The sequence below is a fragment of the Triplophysa dalaica genome, chromosome 9 (genome assembly GCF_015846415.1).
Source record: "Triplophysa dalaica isolate WHDGS20190420 chromosome 9, ASM1584641v1, whole genome shotgun sequence".
In the NCBI taxonomy this organism is placed as follows: Eukaryota; Metazoa; Chordata; class Actinopteri; order Cypriniformes; family Nemacheilidae; genus Triplophysa; species Triplophysa dalaica.
In genome coordinates, this window is record NC_079550.1 from 12,266,007 (window position 1) to 12,289,835 (window position 23,829).

A 23,829-nucleotide genomic window follows, 5' to 3' on the forward strand; every position below is an offset into this window, starting at 1 on the left:
TTTGCTTGTTTTCAACATAAACTAACTTAATTTCTTACATTTTTTAAGGCAAAATATATTTTCTTGTCAATTAAATGTTCTTTGATTTGAGATTTTTTTTGTCATTTCAACTAGAAAAGAAGACAAATGCTTAGTAAGAAATACATTTTTTGTAGTGTACCCAAAACGAATATTTTCTATAGCTCTTATTAACATTTCTTACATATATTGACGTGCCACATAATTATTTAAAGCAATTTCATCTTTTAAACAAGGAACTAGAGCAATATACGTTTTGTGTAGGGCTGTCACAATCATGAAATAATCATCTAATCGCAATTATTTGACGTCATCACAATTATTTCAGATAACCGTGATTATTGTGCAAAGGCTGATCTGCAGTATCTGGTGCATTTTACACGAGCTGTCCTTGATCTGCACTCACTGTTACATTCAAATGACATTTCTCCATCATTTGAGTTGTATTAGCGGTGTATTTTCTTGGGTGATTTGTTTTGTTTCCAGACTTGCTGCATCTACACAGCAAGACCCACAGCAAGATCTAGTTTTAGTGCTAAGGTCACTCTACAGTAAATAATATTAGTTAATTACAAAATGTTCACATTTCTAAAGTATATATTTTCTTCATTGAATAAATGAATTTTCATTAACAGTTATATGTCAAAGCCTTAAAACAGGCAATTCATTTCCATAATCGTAGTTATTTAATAGGCAATTACTCGTAAACCAAATTTCATAATCTTGACAGCTCTGATTTAAGGTTAACTACATATGTCATAGGCTCTAAATGTGTGTTTTTTATTTGTATGCAAGACTGTCTTTTGTACTGCAAGCACTGTTTTCCACAGAACAAAATCTAATCTCCCATCTGCCCTCATGTGTCACTTACAATACCGAGGCACATTTCCATCCTGTCAGCAGTGCACGCTAACTTCACGTGGTGTGCGCCGACAGTCCGGGCTTCATCAACAAATCCTCAGATGATCTGATGATCCGATGATCAAATACATATAAAACAAGCTCCTGTCTCTCTCTTTCCACCTATTTGTATTTCCTCTCTCCTGCCTTTCGCTCAGACGAATGAGGGAGGCGGAGAGGAGGGGGAGGAAGTCTGGAATGCAGGGACAGGAAGTGTGTTTTGGCTAAGACGGCAGTCGAAGCCTCTGAGACCGAGTACGCTGCCATCAAACACACACTCGCTCAACCGACACGGATCATCTGGATGAGCACTTGGAGAAACTACAGTCACGAAGCGGTCTGAGTCAGAGCCGCAGTTGTACCATTCCTGAATCGAGTTTCCTGTGGCACGCTGGGCCAGAAATGCTGTTAGAACAGCCACAGATCCGCTGGATTTCTTCACTCTGCCCTCAGCCAATCACAGTGCCCTGCCCGTCAGTACTCACGCGCAAACAGTGTGATCATGTGGACTCCGAGCATATTATGTAATCCCAGCCCCCCCTTTCCTTGAGGGGTCATGTGCTACAGGTCTGATGTTCTCTCGCCGGACACTCTCTGCTTTTGATAACAGGCAAGGGGCATTTCCAAAATGATGATTTCACCAATATAAGGTTTGAAAAGAATTTGATGGTGACAGAGAGAGCGACTGAGCCGACAGCTGTCACGTCCAATGTGTCACGGCTGAAATCTTGCTCGCTTATGTAAGCCAAGCAGCTGTGAAAGGCCTCGAGGGGAAACCTACTCACCTCGCCGTCAGAAAGAGACAGAGACCAAAAAGACTGAAGGAAACTAAACACCTTTAAAGTAAACAACCTCTCCCTAAGGCACTAAAACTAAGTGTTCATGTGAGACATAAAGAAACGGTGACATCAAAGAGTCCAACAGATTCATCCCTCTTTGAGACAGATCAAAATCGAGATGGACTCTTCTCTGCTTTATGGGCGAGGAGATGGAGCGAGAGAGCTGTGCTGTTATTCCTGTGTTGTGTGCCAAGCTGGCAGCAGATCTGGCCGTCTGTCAGGAATGACACCGAACAAAAGGCTCCTCGGGGAGCGGGCGTGATGAGAGGCTTGAGCAAACATCCAGACCCACCGCCTGACCTTGGATTTAAATTGCGTATTGGGGTCATATGGCGCGAACACAAGTTTTTCTTTGTCTTTGGTTTTTTAAAGTTGCCCATGCATGTATTAGACAAGTTAAATTGCAAAAGATGCATTCTATCTAAAATGAATGCTAACCCAGACCTGCCTGAAACGCCTTGTGTAACCACACCCCCACAAATCTACGTCAGTTCGTGGTATGATTTGACTAAGACCGCCCAAATGTATATGCAAGTAAGGATGTACCTGTCAGTACAATTGCTTTGGAACCTGATGTTCCAAATATGGTAAGAGGCCTTACATTTCCCTAATACGCTTGCAGTATACGACCAATCACTATGCACTGGTTAACTGGCCAATCATAGCAAACCTCGCTTTTCAGAGCGAAGAGCTTTGTAAAAAATCTGTGCGTTTCAGAGAGGGGGGGCAAAGAGCAGATACAAACATGCACGGTATGTGGAAAATACAGCGGTTTTTTTGCCTTAAATGGTGTATACACATTTTATAACATTACTAAAACAAACGATAATATTCGTTTTAGCCTCGTCATATGACCACTTTAAAAGCATTAGAGGGAAGAAGTGCAGAAGGGGAAGTCAGAAGTCAGATTCAATGGTTTGCTATAACACATCTGCCACAATTTCATAAAAAAAAAATCTGACCGATTGTGTGGTAAACGGGATAGTTCAGTCAAAAATAAAAATTGTCATCATTTACTCACTCGGTTGTCATTTAAAACCTCTATGACTATCACTTTTCTGCAAAGTACAAAATAAGATATTTGAAAGAATGTTGATACTGAACAACGGCGGAACCCATTGACTTGCATTGGTTTTGTGTCCGTATAACAGAAGTGAATGTGTACTGTCGTTGTTATGTTACAAACATTCTTCAAAATATCTTCTTTCCTGTTTGCTTAAGAAAGGTCAGTAAATACTCACAGAATTTTCATTCTCGGGTGTACTATCACTTTAAGGGCTATGTAAATCACTTACTTTGGGAGTTCCAACTTCCTCCTCCATGAAGCCGTGTTCAGCAGCACAGGAGGATTGTGGGAATGTGAAGGATTCCGCAGAGGGCTGAGGCACCGCAGGGGATCGCAGTAGACGTACGTTCTGTGGCAGGAGGCTCACCTGAGGAGCAGCGCTGCTCGCCTGCAGAACGGAGGAAGAGATGCTAGTTATAGCTTGGCAAACATCTAGTTAGTCTGCTGTTAGAATTGTCATTTTCAGACGCAATTTGAAAACGGTTACCTTGACGACGGTCTGCTCGGCAATCGTACTGGGTCGTCTCTGGCGGGGGTCGAGTCTGGTCTCTACGGGAAAACTGCAACGGTGCGCCTTTAACCTCTCGACCAGCAAGTAGTAGATAGCAGCAAAATGATTGTAACTCTTATTCTGAAGAGACTGCGGAGGGAAATGGAGAAATCAGAATTCCATTTGAACACTTCCACTTTTTCCACGTTTTTTCCTGCCGTCTACTTCCAATCATAGTCAAGGTTTCTTGACACTAAAACAGTTGTTTAACCTTGATTTCCACTTACTCTTGAAGTCCTAGAAACAGGCTGTTTTTGCTACTGTACTGTTAAAGAAACAGTGCACCATAAAGTACAATTCTGTCATCATTTACTCACCCTTGAGTTCCAAATCTGCATAAATTTCTTTGTTCGATGGACGATATTTTGAGGAACGCTTGTAACCAAACAGTTCTTTGCCACCATTGTCTACAATGGTAGTCAAAAGTGCCTCAGAATGGTTTTCTTTTCTACAATCTTCAAAATATCTTCTTTTGTGTTCGACAGAACAAAGAAATTTACAAAGCTACTATGGTAGTCAAACTTGAGGATGAGTAAATGAAGACAACATTTTCATTTTTGGGTGAACGGTTCTTTCAAGGCTTATACACATAACAATATAAACATGGATGACCTGCTAACCTTATGAGATGAGTAACTGTTGCTGAACACTGAACAGGCATTGATATGTAAATTGGGGCGGTCACATGTTAGAGTTCTCATGATTGTGACGTCAAGACACTGATGATTTCTGGATGACCTGTTTTCGCAACTCACTTTCCATAAATGATCTGAGTGGACTAGGCAGGGAGCTTTAGGGATTTCTGCATAGTAGCTTTATAAAAAAAGAACATAAAAAACTCCCGCTTTCAATGATAAAGCTGTTTAAAAGGGAATAGCATTAGTGTTGTTGGCACATAAAATGTCCATTTATTTTTGACAATGAACATGAACGGATAAGGGAAATTTAGATATTTTAGGTGTATTTTCATATTTTTTTTAGGGATAGTCCACCTAAAAATCAAAATGATCTCATCATTTATTCACCCTCATCTAATTCCATTCCTCTCTGATTTTAATTCCTTTGCAGAACATGAAAGGAGATATTTTGGAAGAATGTTAGTAATGAAACAAAACTGCCCCCCATTGACTTCCATTGTATGGACTCAAAACCACTGAAACATTTCTCCAAATAGCTTTTGTGTTCCACAGAAGAAAAGGTTTTGAACAATATTAGAAATAATTTTTCGTATGGTCACACGGTATAACAAATAATTAAATAAGACTGCATAATAACTGAAAATACCTTTGGAAAGTTGACATTTATTACCAACTACCCACGACCACTCAGTAGCAATTTATGTATTTGACCTCACCTCTATAGTCTTGTGCTGGTCGATCCCCAGGCTGTGCATTAACCTGAGCACCTGTTCACTGTATTCTCCCACCCTAGCCTCTCCTCCAGGTGTCTGCTGATATAACATCTGTCTCTGCACTGGCACCTCCAAAACCATCCACTTGTGGTCCTTTATTTGTGCTATGGACAGACGCTTAGAGGGGTCCAGCACCAACATCCTCCTGATCAGATGCTCACAGTCTACATATGAAAAACAAATAAACATAATAAACAATCTTTTGTATCATAGCGTTTATGGAGGATAAAACATCACTTCATGCGTTCCCATTATACATCTTGAATATGCATTGAGTCTCCCAGATGCATAAACATAAATGTCTTTGCCTGTCTCAGCAGTAAGAATAACAGCTCTGTACAATCTCAATCTGTAAAGGTCACTGTGTGTTGGCTTCAGGGTAAACACTGCTTCATCTGAGACATACAGTTTGGCCTGCTGCACAGAAGTGGTGACAGCATGTACCGTCCACTGTTTGGGATCTGTGTAGCAGTCCGCCTGAAACCCCCGCAGAAAACAGGCCAACAAATACTCCCCTGTCAAGGCGAGATAGAACACCAGGGACTAAACCAAGACAAACTCAAAAACACATTATCTCATCCTAGAATGCACAAGGTCTTTTGTCTGCCGCCTGTGCCCTTGACAAACAGCCGTGTGTGACTCAGCTGGGCTGAATGAAACTGACGTCACAGCGGTGCCGTGTGAGAGATCTCGGCGCTGGCCGTGATATGTCCGTGGGATACAAAATTCGCTCATCCTGTTTATTCGCCGTGTTGACTGTTTCTGGACAGTCACACGTCTACAGTTAAACTGCAAACTTGGGATCTACAACCTTCATCTATTACATAGCAGTACAGTTTGAGTCAATTTTGTGTTCATGTAATTTCAACAACTTTTCTTATTTTTATTAAACATTTTAAATATTCAGGATTTTATGCGACACTGATTGGTGTGGTCTACATAGCAGATGTCCATATTGGCATCAGGCATTGAAAAAATCTTATCTAAAAACTGGGACTGAGTACAATAACCTCAATCTTCTGAATGTATTTTTCACCTCAAATCAGTGTCCTTCAAGAATATTGTTAGTATTTTGCTTTAGTGATTTGTGGGACATCACATCTTAGCACTCCATTGGGCTTGTGTCCTGAAACTTGATCACTTTCATGTGTTTCATACTCTCTGTAACTCATTTTTTCCTGTTTGAACTATGTAACATGACCCAGCTTCTTTACTGTGTGGAATTCTGCTGTTTTGCTTCGAATCACCGGATTCAATTATCCACGCTTTTCAGAGCAGCTTCACAAAGTTTCACTCTGGCCATCATGGGTTCACAGTGATGGTTCGGTGTCGTTGAATTTTTATCTGAAAATGAGCAGAGCAGAGTTTAACTTCTTCCCACAGAACACCGTCCTAGTAGTATTGTGACCTCCTTAGTTACGACTAAACTTGTTTAGTCAGAAAAGGACCTCTTAGAGGTTTTTCATCTTTCAAGTTTAAACGCAGATATGACAACTTACCATTTAGTGTACATTTCATCGTAACTGACATTATTTATGACTTTACGATACAACTTATTCAAGTTGATATCTGGATGATTTCTTAAAGAACTTCTCTCACAACTGTGTATGTATAGCTTTGTTTTTTAAAACTTAAGAGATGATCTTGATTTCTATTAAAGGGTTCACCCAAAATAAAATTATTTTATTTACTCACTCTCATGTGGTTAAAAAGCTGTATATGACTCTTTCTTTGTGGAACAGAAAATAATCTATTTAGAGAAATGTCTCATTGGTTTTGTGTCCACACCATGGAAGTCAATGGTGGGGAGTAACCAACATTTTGTAAATTATCTCTGTGTTCTGCAGAAGATCAAAAGTCATACAGGGTTGAAATGACATGATGGTGAGCAATAAATGAAGTAATTTCCATTTTTGGATGAACTACGCGAATAAAGGTGCAATGTAGAGATTTTAGAGGCATCTAATGAGGAGGTGGCAAATTGTAACCAAAGGCTCACTCCACCCCTCCCTTTAGAAGCACTACGGTGGCTGACACAGAACTAAAATGTCATCGAGTTTTTGCTGAAGGAGATATTTACAAAATGCGCTATGTAGAGCAGTTTGTCCGTTTAGGGCTACTGTAGAAACAACGTGGTGAATTCAATGTAATGTGTATGTAGATAAAACTAATGTAATTCTAATGTAATAAAAACATAACGCTTTATTATATAAGGTCTTTATAAACCTCTGAAGACATAGTTATCTTTATTATATATGTATATTATATTGCATTTCTGTCCTGCAAAAATGACACAATGGACCTTTAATACTATGACACAATAATCCCACATGCATATATATATCAAAATATCTTGTTTCTTTGAATTTTTTGAAATTGCCACAAATAATAAAAAAACTGAAACATAGAGTTCAATATTTAGAACACACTGTGTTTACTCTGAAAGTTCCTGGATGTTCCATCATGTCTTGAGACCTCATTATATTGTTCTGCACGGGACTGTTTTTATCGTCCCGCTCCCGCTAAATTTATCCCGCACCCATCCGCTCCCTCTCTGTGTTCAGCCACTATATGCTTAGAACGATGTTCGTGTTGACCTGGTGGATCCCGCTAAATTTAAATCATGTTTCCAGATCTCAGATTTAAATTTCTCCATAACAAATATCAAATACGCCATACAAAAATATATCAGTTATTTTTTATCGTCCTGTCAATATACAGCATTGTTCTTACATTTTAATCTCAATACAGTACACAAAATGCCACAGAGAAAATTTTATTAATTACATTAAATACCTCGTCTTTCATTCAAACTATAAGCAAAATATTATTAAACGAAACCTGTTGGGTTATAGCTAGCTCCTGCAAAATAAAATCACTTTTTTAGCCGAACTATTTAAAATCCATGCAAAAAATGTCCCGATAACCATCTCCCCTCTAAAAACCACCAACACTCTCTCTCTCTTCTCAAAAGTGCACATGGCGACATGCCTGCTCTGTCTGGGGGCTGACACGAGCAAATTAAACTTAAAACGGTGTAAGAACTGGTCCATGCACGCAGCACATGCATATCACAGTACACAGCAGTACTGCAGATTGGAAATATCCAACAATCGTGCCAGATGCTCAAAACTATCTTATTTGGAAGAAAAACGCACAAAATACAGCTATTTATCTAGACAAACAATTTTTGACATGCTTTGGTTTCATTGTCTGAAACAGGTCTTATCCATCCTGCAAAACTGGAGTCCTTTCCCCACTCACTTTTGTATTGTATCAGTCTGTGCTTAATTTTAGGCTGCACTACAGACTCTGCCTTCTTCTTTGCCTTTCCCCTGTCTTCACCTTCCTTCAGTACTGACCTACTGAGCGAGAAGATAACTTGTGCACGGGAATGCTTACTTGTGCTCGTGAGAGAGTCATTTTCCACAAAGATTGTCCAAGAAGTTGTGGCGTTAAGCGTGCGTAACTGCGCGTTCTTCTTACAATCATGACAGCAGACGTAGGATCCACAGCTAGATCAATGAGTATAGAAGCCATATCATTACAACGACCATCATTTGAAGTGTCATAAAATCTGAAATTATTGTACATTATGGGATTATTGATCGTACAGGGGTCAAAATTATGGTACAAATACGATAATAATGGTACGTCTGGCCACACTTGTCCTCAGATCAGGCTCTACATGTGGTCAGTTAGAAGGATGTTGGGAGTGGGTACCCGTCCAAAGACCCGCTCCCGTTCATAGTACCAGAGTTTCCGACCGCTACCGTCTTTTATCTAAACAATTTTTAACCCACACCGCAAGCATCCGTATAGGGTCGTATCGGGTCCAGCGAGCTCTACCGAATTGTAACTGCCTGGATTATTCTAGAAATGCATTCTCCCCTACATTTCCCTCTTCTGAGAAACACTCCCTGAACACCAAACAAGGCTCTCGTAATCATTCACACTGTTGCTTGTGCCTGCCATGTAGCGTGCAGCCTGTGGTGCGTGCTTTGAGTCTTGGCTGTGTGTACGCTGAGTTGGGGTCCACACTCTGTAGGGATGAAATCCAGTGCGATTACAGCATTCGAAAAGGAAATGTAAAGGAAAAGCATATGTTGTTCTTCTCATTCTTTGAACGGCGCTCGGCTTCATGCGGGGACGGGTGAGGGTTCGAGTTACGCTCCAACATTCCCAACATGACTCAATTGTTTAAATGTCTTAAACCAAATAACCCCTACCACAGGCCCCTCTTCTGATCAGAGCAGATGCTGGCAGCAGCAGGAGGTTAACGCGTGTTCGCTCGTCCTTGGGTTACTTGATGTGTGCTTAATCACAGCGAGTAAAGCTCTCGTAGAATGAACGAATGTGACATTCAGAGTCTTACGTCAAGAGCCCTGCGGCCCTGCATCTCAGATCCTGTCACGTACCGACTCTCTGCAGTCAGGAGAGTCTAACCTGCCTTGCCTCGTACCCTTTGCCCAGTCTCACCTTGGCTTTGTTCTCCTCTTGTCTCCTTTGAACACAATCCTGCCACTCATGACTTACAAAACCAGTGTTGACAGCTGCATTTTTATTCCGTAGGGGGAAAGAGTCACTTCTATAACTTTGTAATTATTTGTAAATCGGTAGTTTTCCAGCACAACCAGTTTACTTGTTGGTAAGCTCTATATAACTATGCTAGCTGTTGGATAAAAGCGTCTGCTAAATAACTACATGTAAATGTATCTCATTGTTAGTTCATGTTTGCTGATGCATTAAAAGGGCCAAATATGTGTCTTTGGTGTGTTGCCATGCATGTAATGGACACATAAAATTGCGGAACAAAAGATGCATTCTATCTAAAAGCGAATGTTCACCCAGACCTGCCTTAAACGCCATGTTCAACCACACCCCCACAAATCTACGTCAGTTTGTGGTATGATTTGACTAGGACCGCCCAAATGTATACGCAAGTAAGGTGGGCGGTCAACCTTAAAGCCTTTGCAGGTAAGTTGGATGGTCGCACTCCGGGGTAGTGGAAAAACGCTACAATGCCAGAAATTAGGTGGTTTTATTTACAAGTGCCAGTAGAATCCCAGTGCGTAGCAGGTGTATTTAGAAGTCCATATACAAAGTGTAAAGTAAACATAAAACATAAAATACTTATAAATTGGCTAATCCATCAAATTGGCCCTAAACTTTACAGCAGTGTCTGTCTCACTATATGAGGTTAACTCACTCAACGAGTTCTGACTCTTAGCAGCAGCAGCAAACTCTCCCCTTCTTTTCCCCCCAAGCAATAGTAAACGAGTTAGCAGAATAAACGTAAAATACTTCAAATTGTCATACTTACAAATTAAACATTGTAATATGCAAATATTTTGAGATAATTCTATAAATCAACCACATGAAAATAATATTTCCTAACTCCTCATGTAAAAATAGTTAGTCTCCCTTCCACAACTATACAGTTGGGCAGCGCCTGCTAATGGCAGGAATGGGACAAATAAAAATGCCGTCTGCCCATGGCTCGGTTTACATAGTTTGGAATGAAGTGATGACTCCGTACGCAAGTATATCTGTTTGAATATGTAAATGGATGAAATATTACATGCAAACTTGTTGTTGTGCTAATTTCTTAACCAAATTCTTCCTAAAGGCATAACAGAAACTAATAAACATTTACTTTACGTCTAAAGCAGGTTTACAAAACCGATAGCATCCAACAATAATACATAGATGAGAATACAACAACTTCTGCGTTAACTGATGTAATTTATGCGCATATCAGAGATGTATGTAATGTGTGTATGTTGTAGCGTGTGTAAGTCCAGCTTAAGACAGAGTCTATATCCACATAAGAGTCTCTCGTCAGAGGATCTCTGTGACATGGGCGTACCTGTCAGTACAATTGCTTTGGAATCTGATGTTCCAAATATGGTAAGAGGCGTCACATTTCTGTCACACGCTTGCAGTATTCGACCAATCACTACACACTGGTTAACTGGCCAATCATATCACACCTCGCTTTTCAGAGGTATGTGGATGAAGCGTTTTTTAACCTTGAATCGTGTATACACATTGCATTACATCTAAAAAAAACAATAATATTAGTTTTGGCCATGTCATATGACTACTTTATGTAATATTAACAAATACAACCTTTTTAAAAATGTTAACAAATATGAGACACACTAGTCGACTAGTTGGTTGCTGGATGACAAGCTAACCATTTTGCCCCATTTCTAGGGCTGTGACTGTGGCAGTTTTTTACCACTTCTGTGGTAATGGACGAATCAACAGCGGTGGTGCGATGGTTGGGAAATATATATTATGTATATAAATAATATTTATATTATTATATTTGCGTGTAGCAACCAAATGACGAGTGGAAGAGAAATATGGACCTTATTTAAATACTTGAAATTGTTAAAAAGTTAAATACAGTACTTGAAATTGAAATATGATATCTTAATAAAGGAGGACATAACATCCGTCCATGTTTAATGCGCAAATCCGGTTTTTATGTAACTGTTAATTTCACAACAAGATCCATTGCAGAACCCGCAGAACAACCTGGGTTTTGCCGTGCAGGCCCGCATTGCAGGCCCGCATGCCAATCATTTCCGGGTTAATGCAAAATATTTTAAATGAAACCATCTACAACTGAAAGGCTACAAATAGCAATCCTGATCGCAAATATACTTTTTTTTTAAACTTATATTTGTCACAGTGACGTGGACTACCGCCGGTGGCAGCTCACCATCTTCATGGCACTTTACCACCGTGGTGGTGCAGTTAGCTCAACATCTCCAAGCATCTACAGTCATTCTGTTTCATATAGTCCAGACACATGAAAACTACAGCCAAGCACTTATGGAATGTTTTAATTGACCGGTTTTGAGTGTCACGCAAAAACAGTGGCTGCCGCCAGAAAAACATCACTTGGTGGCTGTGTGGCCATGAACGACATCTCACCTTCTGTCATGAAGTAAGGAATACGGAAACGACCCTCCAGAACGCGCTGCCGCAAAACGGGAAGAGAGGGGCCATCGAAGGGCAGAGCGCCGCACACCAGCACATACAGGACCACCCCCATGCTCTGCAGGAACACACACACACAGCGTCAGTTCAACCCCATGAATATCTCAGTGACGGAGCACACGGTCATGCTGTGCAAACGTACAGGTGCATGCACTTAACGGCAACAGTAAATACAGAGCGAGACAGCTTTCACATGACTTGATCTCTATCGCACTTTTAGAGACCACGAGGTGTTTGGTTTACGCTTTGACGTCAGCAGAGTTCTCAAAGGTTGAATAGGTAGTAACACAAACAGCCATCAGCTGACTCGCTAATGATTTACTGTGCGTTTACTTTACATCCACTGTACTAAAGTCAATGAACAGAGAACGTTCTTACCCAGATGTCCAGCTGGGGTCCTTCATACTGCTGGCCCTCGAACACTTCTGGAGCGGCGTACGGAGGACTCCCGCACCACGTCGACAGTGGCTTTCCAGGCTGAAAGAAGTTTCCAAAACCGAAATCTGCAAGAGTGAAGCCGTTTTTAGATAAGAATGAAACTGACAGGCTTGGCTATGGTTGTGCTCAAGGATTTAGCTAGTATTTCAGTTTTAAGAGGACAATAAACAAAAAACTTTCTGTACAGTATTGATTGTACTAATGAGGCTATACTTTATCAGTATAATCATTTTGTTCACAATCCGTTTCTTTCAATTAAATTAATGCCCATTAGAATTTCAAGACTGGTAGGGGTGTCACAATATACCAGTATTGTCAACAATCATGATATTAAAGACTATGATTTTCGATCAATATTAATAAAACATATCCAACTGTGATAGAAAGTCAAGAGACCATTCCAAATGTCATGCATTTGTAGATCTATTGTGGCCATTCCAGTCCATTGTCTGTTGGATTTTAACAAAATCAGTCCTGATGAATGACATACTGTAAAGTCATCCATCAGCAATGTGAAAGACTGACAGCATGTTGCTAAATACATATACAGATATTTCTGTTGTGTTGCTTAAAAGTGAATTTGAACTTGTTTTCTTTACATTTTTTGAGGTTTTAAAAAATACACAACATCTTTTCTGTTATTTTGACCTGTTTCTCCAGTTTTAATTTTCTGCAAATAAATGCAAATAGAAAATATATTTTAATTTGAAACTTGGGAGGAATATTGTTAGTAGTTTAGGGAATGAAATCATAATTTTACCTAAAACACCTATAAATAGTAAATTCAGTAAAAGTTGTGATTTGAGTGTGATTAAATGGACAAAATAAATGTAATTAAAGATGGATTAGACTGAGGTCATTTTTATTTATTTAAAAAAAAAATCAACAGATATTGTGATGACTCCATTATCATAAAATCTTTTAGCCATAATAACAGTGTAGTAAAAAAAAGGGTATAAAATATTTATGGCTGGTTATTTGTTCTCAGTTCGCCCACTTGTGAATGGCCCTTGTGTGAATGATCAACAACAAATTGACAGGAAGTGGGAAATAACCCTTTGGAGCTGACCTGACCTACATTTCACTGCTGGTTGCATATTCTCTATAACTGTGTATGTGACAAATAAAATCTTGAATCTTGAAATCTTGAATATCCTTCCACCTGCTATAATAATTCCTTTGTGAAATGTGTTTGCTGTTGAACCTGAAGTGTGATCTGTGCCGCATATACCCATGACCGAGTCGAGTACACACCCTGCTAAAACATCCTTCTCTGATAACAAAAGCATATTTCTGGACACATTTCCTAGAAGATCACAGAATGATCGCTAGGAGATCACCATAAAACACAAAAAACACATTAAGTCTTTGTTTGATTTGTAAATGTAAGTTTACAAAAGTGTGAATTTATACACTTTTTAAGCTCCTAATATGTGGCAATGTATGCCACATGCCATCCACACTACATTCCTCTACCAGCAAATGATATACAACACACCCTGCCAGTAAAGAAACATATTGGACGGCTACGTCGCCGCACAGGATGAGCAGTATATGTAAGAGGATCAAACCAGGTAAATCCTGAAGATGGAAACCATCATCACCACCTAACTCTGGCTTTAATGAGCTGGAGGAGCTTTGCGAAGTGGTCAGAGATTAGATATTAGATATATTACAGCCAGCACTGCAAGACGCCAGGCATTTAAACAAAGAAAAAACATGATACTCCTTGTTGGTGACAGTAGACTTTGCTAAATTACAAAGGTCACTTGAATCTGTTCCTAAAAGTGAACTATGTTCTGTGTGGGATGACACGACTGTGATATCTACACGGAAGATGCACCTGATCTGCCCATCAGTGATTTATATGGGATGAGTCATGACGAAACTTGTCTACTATTCAGCCAACAACAAACTAATTCATTAGTGAGCTTGACCAGATCATCCAGTTCTTCTTTCTATTTTATGCCGAAGTGCTTCTAGGCCAGTTCACACCAATAATAACTAGCCTATAAAAAGTATATTAATGTCAACACATTGAACGATAGCGTTATGCTTATTCTGATGAACACAGAGAAAGATATTTGAAAGTATATTTACATTAAGATGTATGCATTTGGCAGACGCTTTTATCCTAAGCGACTTACATTGCATTGTACTATACATTTTTTCCCCTGTGCAATCCCTCTGACTGAACCCATGACCTTGACGTAAAAAAAGATTACTAGAATATCAAAACACCTCATTTTATCTGATTTCCAATAATTACTGAAAGTCTGGCCGACAAGGACATTCAGAGACGTTGAGAAACTAAGATGTGAAGCTCAGAAGACACGAAAAACCATAGGGGGGTTACGCTGTCGCTCTGATGCAAGAAGCCGGTATGATGAGTCCATGTCAGTTAAGCTGACCCATTTCATGAGCCGAATACTGAGCGCAAGCATTTGAGTTCAATGCTCCAGGCTGTCCAACGGCTACATTGCAGGGGTGAGACGCAGCATTCAATGTTGGAATCACTCATTACACCTTAACTCCTACAGCACAGAGCAGCCACATATACAGTGTGTTACCTTAAATAAAAATTTTGATTGAGGGCAAAGGCTGCGGCATCAGGGGGCGGACATGCATAGGGCATTGGATTTGTGTCAGAGGACGGTTGTGTAAAACTCTCCAGGGATCCAATCATAACAATTTTGGTTTCCTAATCACCGGCCGACCTCAGGATGTCTCCCACTCCTCCAGGTTTGCTCATTCGAGTGACACAATCTGACATGAATTATGGGAACAGATGAGGTGAAACACTTTAAGCTTCAACGTCATGATTTTTAATGATCTGTAACTAGAATGAAAAGTCTCTGAAATGAAGCATATAGCTGTGTGTGTGTGTTTATATTGTAAGTAACAGGATTTCCTGGCTATTAGATTATACATACATACACAGAGTACGCTGCATCATCAAAATACGTTCTTTTGGTCCTCACACAAGCACATAATCGTTTGAAGTGAAACATAAAAGGCCGATGACCTTTCTTTGAGGGATGGTGCAGGGTATTAGCGCAAGAGCTAAAATCTAAATCGTGCAAAACATCCAAATCTACCACCACGACAGCAAGCTGAAGTGACAGGAAACTGATAATATTTGCTCTACGTGTCAATATGCGAAGTTCCCCATCAGCTGGGAACCTTGCAGGTCTGTTGTACACTACGATTACAATGAGCGACTTCAACTTCTTGTTCAGGAATGAGAATAAACATTGGCTATCATCGCTCGCTTGCATGCTACACCTTTATCAGCAAAACAGAGCGAAATTACAAACGTTTAGGTAAAAAAGTCAGAGCTAAAGAAGACTCCATACAAAAAATCCATTCCGACTCCCACTTTAAGCTTAAATACCAAGTCATGGTACATACATACATGTGCTATAACCTTTAAAGGGACAGTTTGCAGAAAACATGTAATATGCTGTTAAATATTTGTTTACATAGCATATGTCATAAATGCCTCAGAAACACTTTGTTTCAGACACCCTCAGGACCACTAGCCTGTGGCTAAGGATTACTGGATATAATGTTGTAAATCATGTTTAGTTCTTTTCGTTTCGCTTCATAACGCCTCAATATATTGTCAGGAGCCATTGCTTTTACTTTTGTGTTCCTGCATCTGCTCCTGTGACCTGTGGACTTTTTAAATCAACAAAAATGGACCATAGTTTTTGAAAAAATCTTCTTTACTGTGTTCCTAAAGAAAAATTGTCACCTAGGCCTACATCTTGTATTGCCCTTAAGCCGGGTGCAGCAGCAATAACAAATTAGTATTTTTGGGTGAACTACTTCTTAAATGTACATGTTAAATTAAAGGCTCAGCAACACAAAGTATGTTTTCTATCATTTTCTTCTACATCATTTTGACAGGACGTGAAAAAAGAAAACCAAAGTTATCATGGTGCTGGCACCACAGAGGTTGAATAAATCATGTAAATGAGTCCATCTTTAGTTATTGTTTCTACCATTTTTTGCAGTATTTGCATTGGTTTTGTGGTGTGTGTTGTTCTCTTTGAGTTATGTGTTGTGTGCTGCGCATCTGTTCCCTTAATGATGTGATTTTTTTGTGTGTTTTGTTCAATCTCCAATGGCACGTATGAATATCTTGCTTCACTGTTATGTGTGTCCCAAGATGCTGCTTTTTTGTTCTGTGGAGATCCCAGTTTTTAAAACTCCTCAAAGTATTTTTCTGAGAGCAAGAAACAACAAGTAGTAGACCAAACTACATTGCATTGTGCCACGGGGAGTTTACACTTTGGCCTCTATAGCGCTCAACAATTGCATTTGTGCCAAAGATTACTGTATTCGACTCCAATGTGTTTGAAGAGTAAATCTGCACATGATACCTTTAGAAAAGCACAGTGTAATTGAGAAGGTCTTTACCAGCAATTTTGATGTTCATGTGTCCATCTAGCAGCAGATTCTCCGCCTTCAGGTCCCGGTGGACGATGTGACGGTTGTGACAGTACTCAACAGCGGACAAGATTTGCCAGAATTTTCGTCGAGCCTCCTGTTCACTGAGCCGTCCGTGCTTGGCTAGATAATCTAAATAAAGAGAAAGATATAATCAGCCAACCAACACAAAATCAATGCACAATTAGTTAGCTATATCCAATGCAATTCACCTACACACTTTAACAACAAGTGTGCTCCCAAGCAATCGAAACCCAGTTTTGCATTCTAACTGAAATTAATGAACTTAAACATCTGCTGACAGACACTAAAGCCTAATATGGGTTAAGTGAACGGGTTACAATAAAAAGTTGATGGACCAAAAACAAGGAATAATTTTAAACCCACGACCACACGTTGTACCGGGAAAGACTCCGGGAGTGTGGTGTGCCCAGTGGCAGTGATTGATGACTCACAATAAGGAGGCTCTGTGGTGTGCGAGTAGGGTAAACTTCCCCTGGATGGTGTAATCATGTGGTCACCACACCATAGAGAGCTGGGTCAGCCCCTGGCCCTCGGCCCCTGGCCAAACCTACAGTCCTCACACATTCCATCCTCGCCCCTGAGCTTCCACTGAGGTGAGCTGGCAGACAGTCGTGTGTGCGCATGCCAGCTCGTTTAAAGAAGGCTTCCTACACAAGTTGTTTTCCAGACTCGGAAAACACAAAAACAAATAAATAAATAAAAAAGACACATTTTGTGATGGCAGAATTATCTTGCGCAACCTCGCCTTCCCTAGTCGTACTTAAAGGGAAAGTTCACCAAAAAAAATGTATTCTGTCTTCATTTACTCACACTCAAGTCGTACCAAATTTGCATACATTTCTTTTTTCTGATGAACACAGAGAAAGATATTAGGAAGAATGCTTGTAACCAAACAGTTCTTGGTCACCATTGACTACCAAAGTACGAAAAATGACAATGGTCATGCCCAAGAACTGTTTGATTACATTACCGGCATTCTTCCAAATATCTTTCTCAGTGTTCATCAGAACAAATACATTTTATTTGGCATAACTCGAGGATGGGTAAATGATAACGGAATTTATATTTTTTGGTGAGCTTTTCCTTTTACCTGAGTGAAGATTTTGTGTGAAAGCTGTTTGTGTGAGGAATCTTGGGGTCGAGAGTCCTGGGGTATTAAAAAAAAGTCACATTGTCTACGAATTTAAGAAATCAAGTTAAGTCTGTTTACACGTGCCGTGGTGATGCTTATTTTTGTGAATGTGCCTTAATGTACCTTGAACTGAACGCATATTATCTGGTAATCTTATCACTTGTTTATGTGCCACGTGTAAAGATAGACCTAGAATAAAACTTGCTAATAGTCAATCACAGCATTTGACTTTTCATTTTTGTAGTCCTTCAAGCAACATCATTTCACACATCATTATCAAAAATGTCTATATATGACCTAATAGCAGCAGAAACTAAACCCCATAATGAGTTTCCAGGACACATAATAATCCCTACACAAACGCTTGCCACTTGTATATGCAATGCTGTTCTGTCAGGACACTAACTCAAACAAATGCTTTGATAGAGCGGCGTTTTTTACATATTACAGGGACGTTTCCTTACTTACAGTTATCTTAGCACAAGACTTCTATAAAAATTTACATTTGAACAAAATCAATGGTGATCCTATTAGACACCAGGTGCAACATTTTGAAATTGTGCACCGTTTTCACAAAACCTTTTTTAGAACCATGTTGCTAATCAAAAACACACCTGATGAGGGAATTTCTCGTATTCATCTCAATTGACCAGGGAGAGTCAGAGTCAGTAATACATACACTCTGCCCTATACAACACATACAGTCAAATTCACTCCCACTTCACGCAAACATTGCAGACTTTGGACAACAGAACAAAATATTAGTTTGGTGCCAGCCTACCACATATCTTCGACCTCTTTGAAATGCGCTCATTGTGCATGTTCTAGGTGCATTTGGTTTTCTGCTTAGCCATGCGAGTGTGAACACGACTGGACTGGAAGAGACAGCTAACCTAAAAAACGTTGCTTTTACTTTAGAAGCTGTCCGATTGAAGTTCCTGTTCACTGACCCTTACAAAACAGAGTGGCGGTCACACAACAGCCGCATGATAGACCGAATCACTCCCTGAAAGAAGCAACAGAGGTGCACGAGGCGAGAGAGAGAGGGCACTTCCTGTTCCCGGCGAGGTGCAATTCTTGACGGTTTTATGTTAGTTAAATGTTGTTCTGAAAGCAAGAAAAGTTCACATACATAAATCACGTGTCATACTTTGTCATACTACAACTATTTTCATCATGCAGAATTCATTTCTGCTGGTCTTTATACACAAATAGCAAGAACTGAGTCACTTGTTTTGAATTGACAGACAGTTCTATCACTGATGCTAAACCCTCAGTCTCGTTGTGAAGGGGAACCAAAGGGATTGAGAATCTAAAAGCACACAAGCGTGTCAAGATTGATCAGACACGACTTACATGTCCTCCAACAGAAGCTTTCTCCAGAGTTGGATTTTCTAAAATATGCATGGCCTACATTTCTCTCTTCCACTTCCAAAATTCAAATCAATGCCCCTTAGCTTTCCCTCTCTCTCCTGCTTTTCCTGCGCGTTCCGCTGCTCTTACTTATTCGAGGTTGACCCAGTTTTCAGGTTCCTCTCATGCTGCAGCTCGGCTCTGCGGTGCTGGTGGAGCAGACAGGCTCTCGGGCCGCTGCGTTGCTGAGCCACGGGGGACTGAGCTCAAAACACTCACAACACCAAATGCTGGCATGTCTCTCTCCTCTCCCTTTTCGCCTGTGAAGACTATCTTACAGATGCGAGTGCCTGTGTTAGGACAGCGCAGGCAAATTTCAAAGAATTATGGCCTGCAGCGCATGTTGACTGTTTGTGTGACACGAGTCCGCTTAACTGTTAACTTCATTTTAAAGGGTTCAAAAAAATCTCTTTCATACTTTGGCATTAACTTTTGACCCTGATAATGATGGAACACACTGTAAAAGGGTTGCATAATTCTCTTGTGCAACCAGAAATCACAATTGCTGCACAGCATGTCCTCTCAGTTCAAGACAATAATCATGGTCATCTAGATAAAGAGCTGTCATGAAAGTATGTATCATCCTAAATTGGTGGACCTTAAGTAAGAAACCCTATTTGCTTGACCCTGGGCAACCTTATTTCAGAGTGTCTCTATAGACATTTATCAGTTACAAGACGTTTGCTTTACCCCAGCCATGCCATCCCTCTTTAAATCTCTTTTGAAACAAACAGGCTGTTGTCACGCTAAACAAGGTCACGGTGTCCACACAAAGTACACCACAAATTGGTAAAGGCGTTAAATGCGCAAGATATGATTGTTGACGTTGCTATTATTTTCTATACAGAAAATACAAAGTTTACTTACATAAAACGCACACAAACACACATACACGTACTCACAAAACCTGACACCTTGGGGTAGGAACAGTTTCTTAGTAACATACCACATGGCCGTGTACTGTGAAACAGACACAGTATTATGTAAGAATAATGTCTGATGATTATGTGAGTTTTCACAGGTGCTGAACAGCAGCTGTTATGAGAAAGTCAAAGGGATCAGTCAGTAAAACACTCTAAGTGTACATTTATACCACGTTCATTGATCAACCGACATGTGCTTTTTACTGCACGAATCTAAGGGTTTATATGAATGCATGAATAATCTTGAGTTTGAAGCTGTACTGTTTCAGACAGTACAGAACCCGACTGAAAGCAACGGAAAGACAGCTGAGCTGCCGGAATATGATCATCACTGACACATTTCTTGCTTGTGACTATGATGGTTATTCACACTGTATTTGTCTCGTCTGAGCTCATTTCAGCTTGACCTTTGTCACTATCATCTGAAACCAATCTGGTTAGACTGAATCATACTTTCTCTGTTTCGGTTTTATTCATCAGGATACATGTACAGTATAGTGATATTGGTAAGAGGAACATCATTCTGATTGGTCTGCCTGACAGCAAAAGCAAAGCTTCGTGTCATCTTGAAACAACAAAAAATAAAAGCAGGAACAGGAACAAAACTATTGAGCAAATATGCAAATAGCGAACATCATTAATCTTTACAGGAATGGGATCTATGCATTCGTGACTTTCACAGGAAGAACTCTTCCGGTTGGGGAGACTTAAAGCAGAGAGAAATGGAAAAATGAGGAAATAGTTCAATTTAGCAGATGCTGTACATTGCGTCACACATGACATGAGTGGTACTGTATATAGAAGAGCCGCTCTACTGTATTTTAATGTTATAACTAAATGTTAACTCATGAAAGTATCAATTCAAATATGGTAGAACAGCACTTCTATATCCCATCGCTGTGTGCCGCAATGTACAGCATCTATTGAATGTAACTATTTTCAAATTTTTCCATTTCTCTCTCCTATAAGTCTCCCGACTGGAAACTGCCTAGGGTTCTTCCTGTGAAACGAGGAAGTCACGCATGCATAGAGCCCATTATACAGGTTCAAAATGTATGATTCCTGTACAGACTGTAAAAAGGGGCTTTCTCAAGACCAGAAGAGTTTTTCCTCTAAGAAGCTGTTTTGGCAACCTAAAACATCAGTTGCGTTTCAAGCATTAATTTCACTATGATTAAAATTTTAGACACGGTCTTATCAGTCAATACGAAATATATTAAGGTTATATTTTCGTAGGATGATTTTATACAAATCGGTAAAAAACAAAAAATTACTTTAGCTAGATTTTCACAGGCAGGGTCACAAATATGCTGATAAAGCACTTTGAACAGAAACTATTGAACATCTTTCAAAGATTTTATCCCACAAACCCTGAAAAACTGTCACAAATACAGCTATAAGATCTTCCTCTGAAGCATGCATTGAATCATCCTGGAGCACACGAATGGTGCGTGATGTTAAAACTTTGAAACTAAAAGCAGGTTACTGGGACTACATGCAGTCATGCTCTTGCTGGACTTTAAAACATGAAATACAGCTGCGGAAAAAATTAAGAGACCGTTTCAAATTTAACTTTACATTTTTTATTCACACGTATGTGTTTAGGTAAAATTATCGTTTCTGCTTCATTCTGTGAGCAAATTAAAATATTTCTCCCAAATTTGAAATAAATAATATTTTTTCTCTTTGCATTTATTTGCAGAAAACTGAAGAAAAAGGTCAAAATAACAGAAAAGACATCTGACCTCAAATACTGCAAAGAAAACAAGTTCACATTTATATACAATACAACACTAATATTTGTACATATATTAAGGAATAGTTCAAAAAACATTTTTTATGTGATAACATGGATTTTTTCACAGTTTTCATGCGTCTTGTCATGCTGCAGGCTTTCACATTGATGTTGGATGATTTGTGTCACTTCTGAGGTTGGATTTTTTTAAAATTGTTAACATTCAACCAATACTGAATTTGCCACAGTAAATCTTGAAATGCAGATTAAATGAAAATTTGGAATGGTCTCTTAATTTTTTTTGTGGCAGTATATCTCCAACTGCAGTCCCCCCAGTGAATCTCGGTCATTTCCACCACCGCATATTGTAATATTCAGTATGAAAGATAATAAAACACGATAATAAGATGTATTTATAAGCATATACAAGCAAAAAAAGCTATTGACTAGGTCTTTTATCATTTATTATCTGCTCTTCAGATATGGATATTACTCATTGAGTATTGATCATCATCAATTTGGCACTAGTTTTAAGCATGGCCTGGTTTATGCATATTTTAAGCTGCGACAGGAGTACATTGACACACAGAAAATTACACACATTTTTTGTTCCAGAAGAGTAACAATATCAAATCAATTATTTTGTTAAGTGACTGTAGATTTACTGTCATAAAATCGCTTACCAAATATTTCCCCGTTCTTGGCATACTCCGTCACTAGGTATAGCATGTTCTTGGTCTCCATGACCTGTGTGGTGAAGAAGAATACTATCAACACATTTGCTGTTTATTGTCAAAGTTATTTTTAAAAGTAGGCTGAGTCTGTTAATCACTGCTACATTTAACATCCGACAACTAAGATATCCCAGTCAGTCGATAGTACAATGAATCAGAGCTGGATGCTGGTTTAATCCAATACACAGTGCAGCGTCAGAGCCAACATTGTGTAGGAGGACTCCAGAATAAGCCAAAGGAAACAAAAAAGATGAGATCTAAATGTAGTGAGAAGATGCAGCCTAATATAATTCAGATTCATTCACTGAGTCCAACATGCTGCACACACTACTGCAGGCCATTTAGATAGTCGATTAGTTTTGGGGTTTACTGATCGACCTATTTTCCAACAAGTTTCTTTCTTGTGCAGGATTTAATATTTTAGGTATTTAAAGGCACTACAGTGTTGACTAATAAAATCCTCAACGAGGCCAGATTATGAATCATGTTTTAAACTCCTAGACGCTTTTGCTTTCCAGAAACTCGTTTTGATGGGATCTGTGATCTCTGAGCTGTTCGGAACACAGCGACCACAAAGCACTTCTTAATCCAATCACCTGCCAAATATGCAAATATCTGGAAATAACTCAAAGCATCTCATGCGATTATTTGATGCTACGCATGTCGCCTGTCTCTTTATTTGACAAACTGTTGGTGGTGTGTCACATTAAGCAGAAGGATGGGTCATGCTGTTGCCAAAATTAATTGTGGATAAAGTATCAATCATCAAAAACATACTTCCTGGAGACCCATATAAAGGATAATGGGGTGAAATACGACTAAAGAATTCATAACACATTAGGAGCGATTTTTCTCAGGAATACGGTATACATTGTTCATTGATCTAGCCAGTATTATTTTGGGTTAACATTAAAAGAACTTAAAAGAAGTTAATTTCGGGGCAGCCGCATGCGTCCGATAAAACGTATATAAAATGCTGCCTTTAAAGGAACATTCCACTTATTTTGGAAATATGCTCATTTTCCAAGTACCCATAACACTGCGCCTGCTGCGGCCATGTGTCGGAAGCAAACTTCCTTGATTATTAAGCCGGAATAGGAGTATAGTTCTTAGTCAAATCGGCCTAGAAAATCACAACTTTTCGTTTTCCGCCTGTTTTAGTACACGATATAACTAC

The 23,829-nt window shown here is 39.4% G+C and overlaps 1 protein-coding gene across 2 annotated transcripts in view; it reads right to left on the reverse strand.

The window, feature by feature from the left end:
• Positions 1-23,829, reverse strand: part of sik2b (salt-inducible kinase 2b) — a 33,691-nt gene that overhangs the window by 6,830 nt on the left and 3,032 nt on the right. The window contains exons 3-9 of one of the 2 annotated variants that reach the window (XM_056755950.1): positions 22,602-22,665; positions 16,662-16,823; positions 12,177-12,301; positions 11,733-11,856; positions 4,728-4,948; positions 3,311-3,463; positions 3,053-3,211 (exon numbers count right to left, since the gene is read on the reverse strand). In XM_056755950.1, the coding sequence (XP_056611928.1) occupies positions 3,053-3,211; positions 3,311-3,463; positions 4,728-4,948; positions 11,733-11,856; positions 12,177-12,301; positions 16,662-16,823; positions 22,602-22,665 (1,008 nt within the window). Of the gene's footprint in view, positions 1-3,052; positions 3,212-3,310; positions 3,464-4,727; positions 4,949-11,732; positions 11,857-12,176; positions 12,302-16,661; positions 16,824-17,146; positions 17,563-22,601; positions 22,666-23,829 lie in introns of those variants that run through there. The other variant, XM_056755951.1, reaches the window with a different exon arrangement.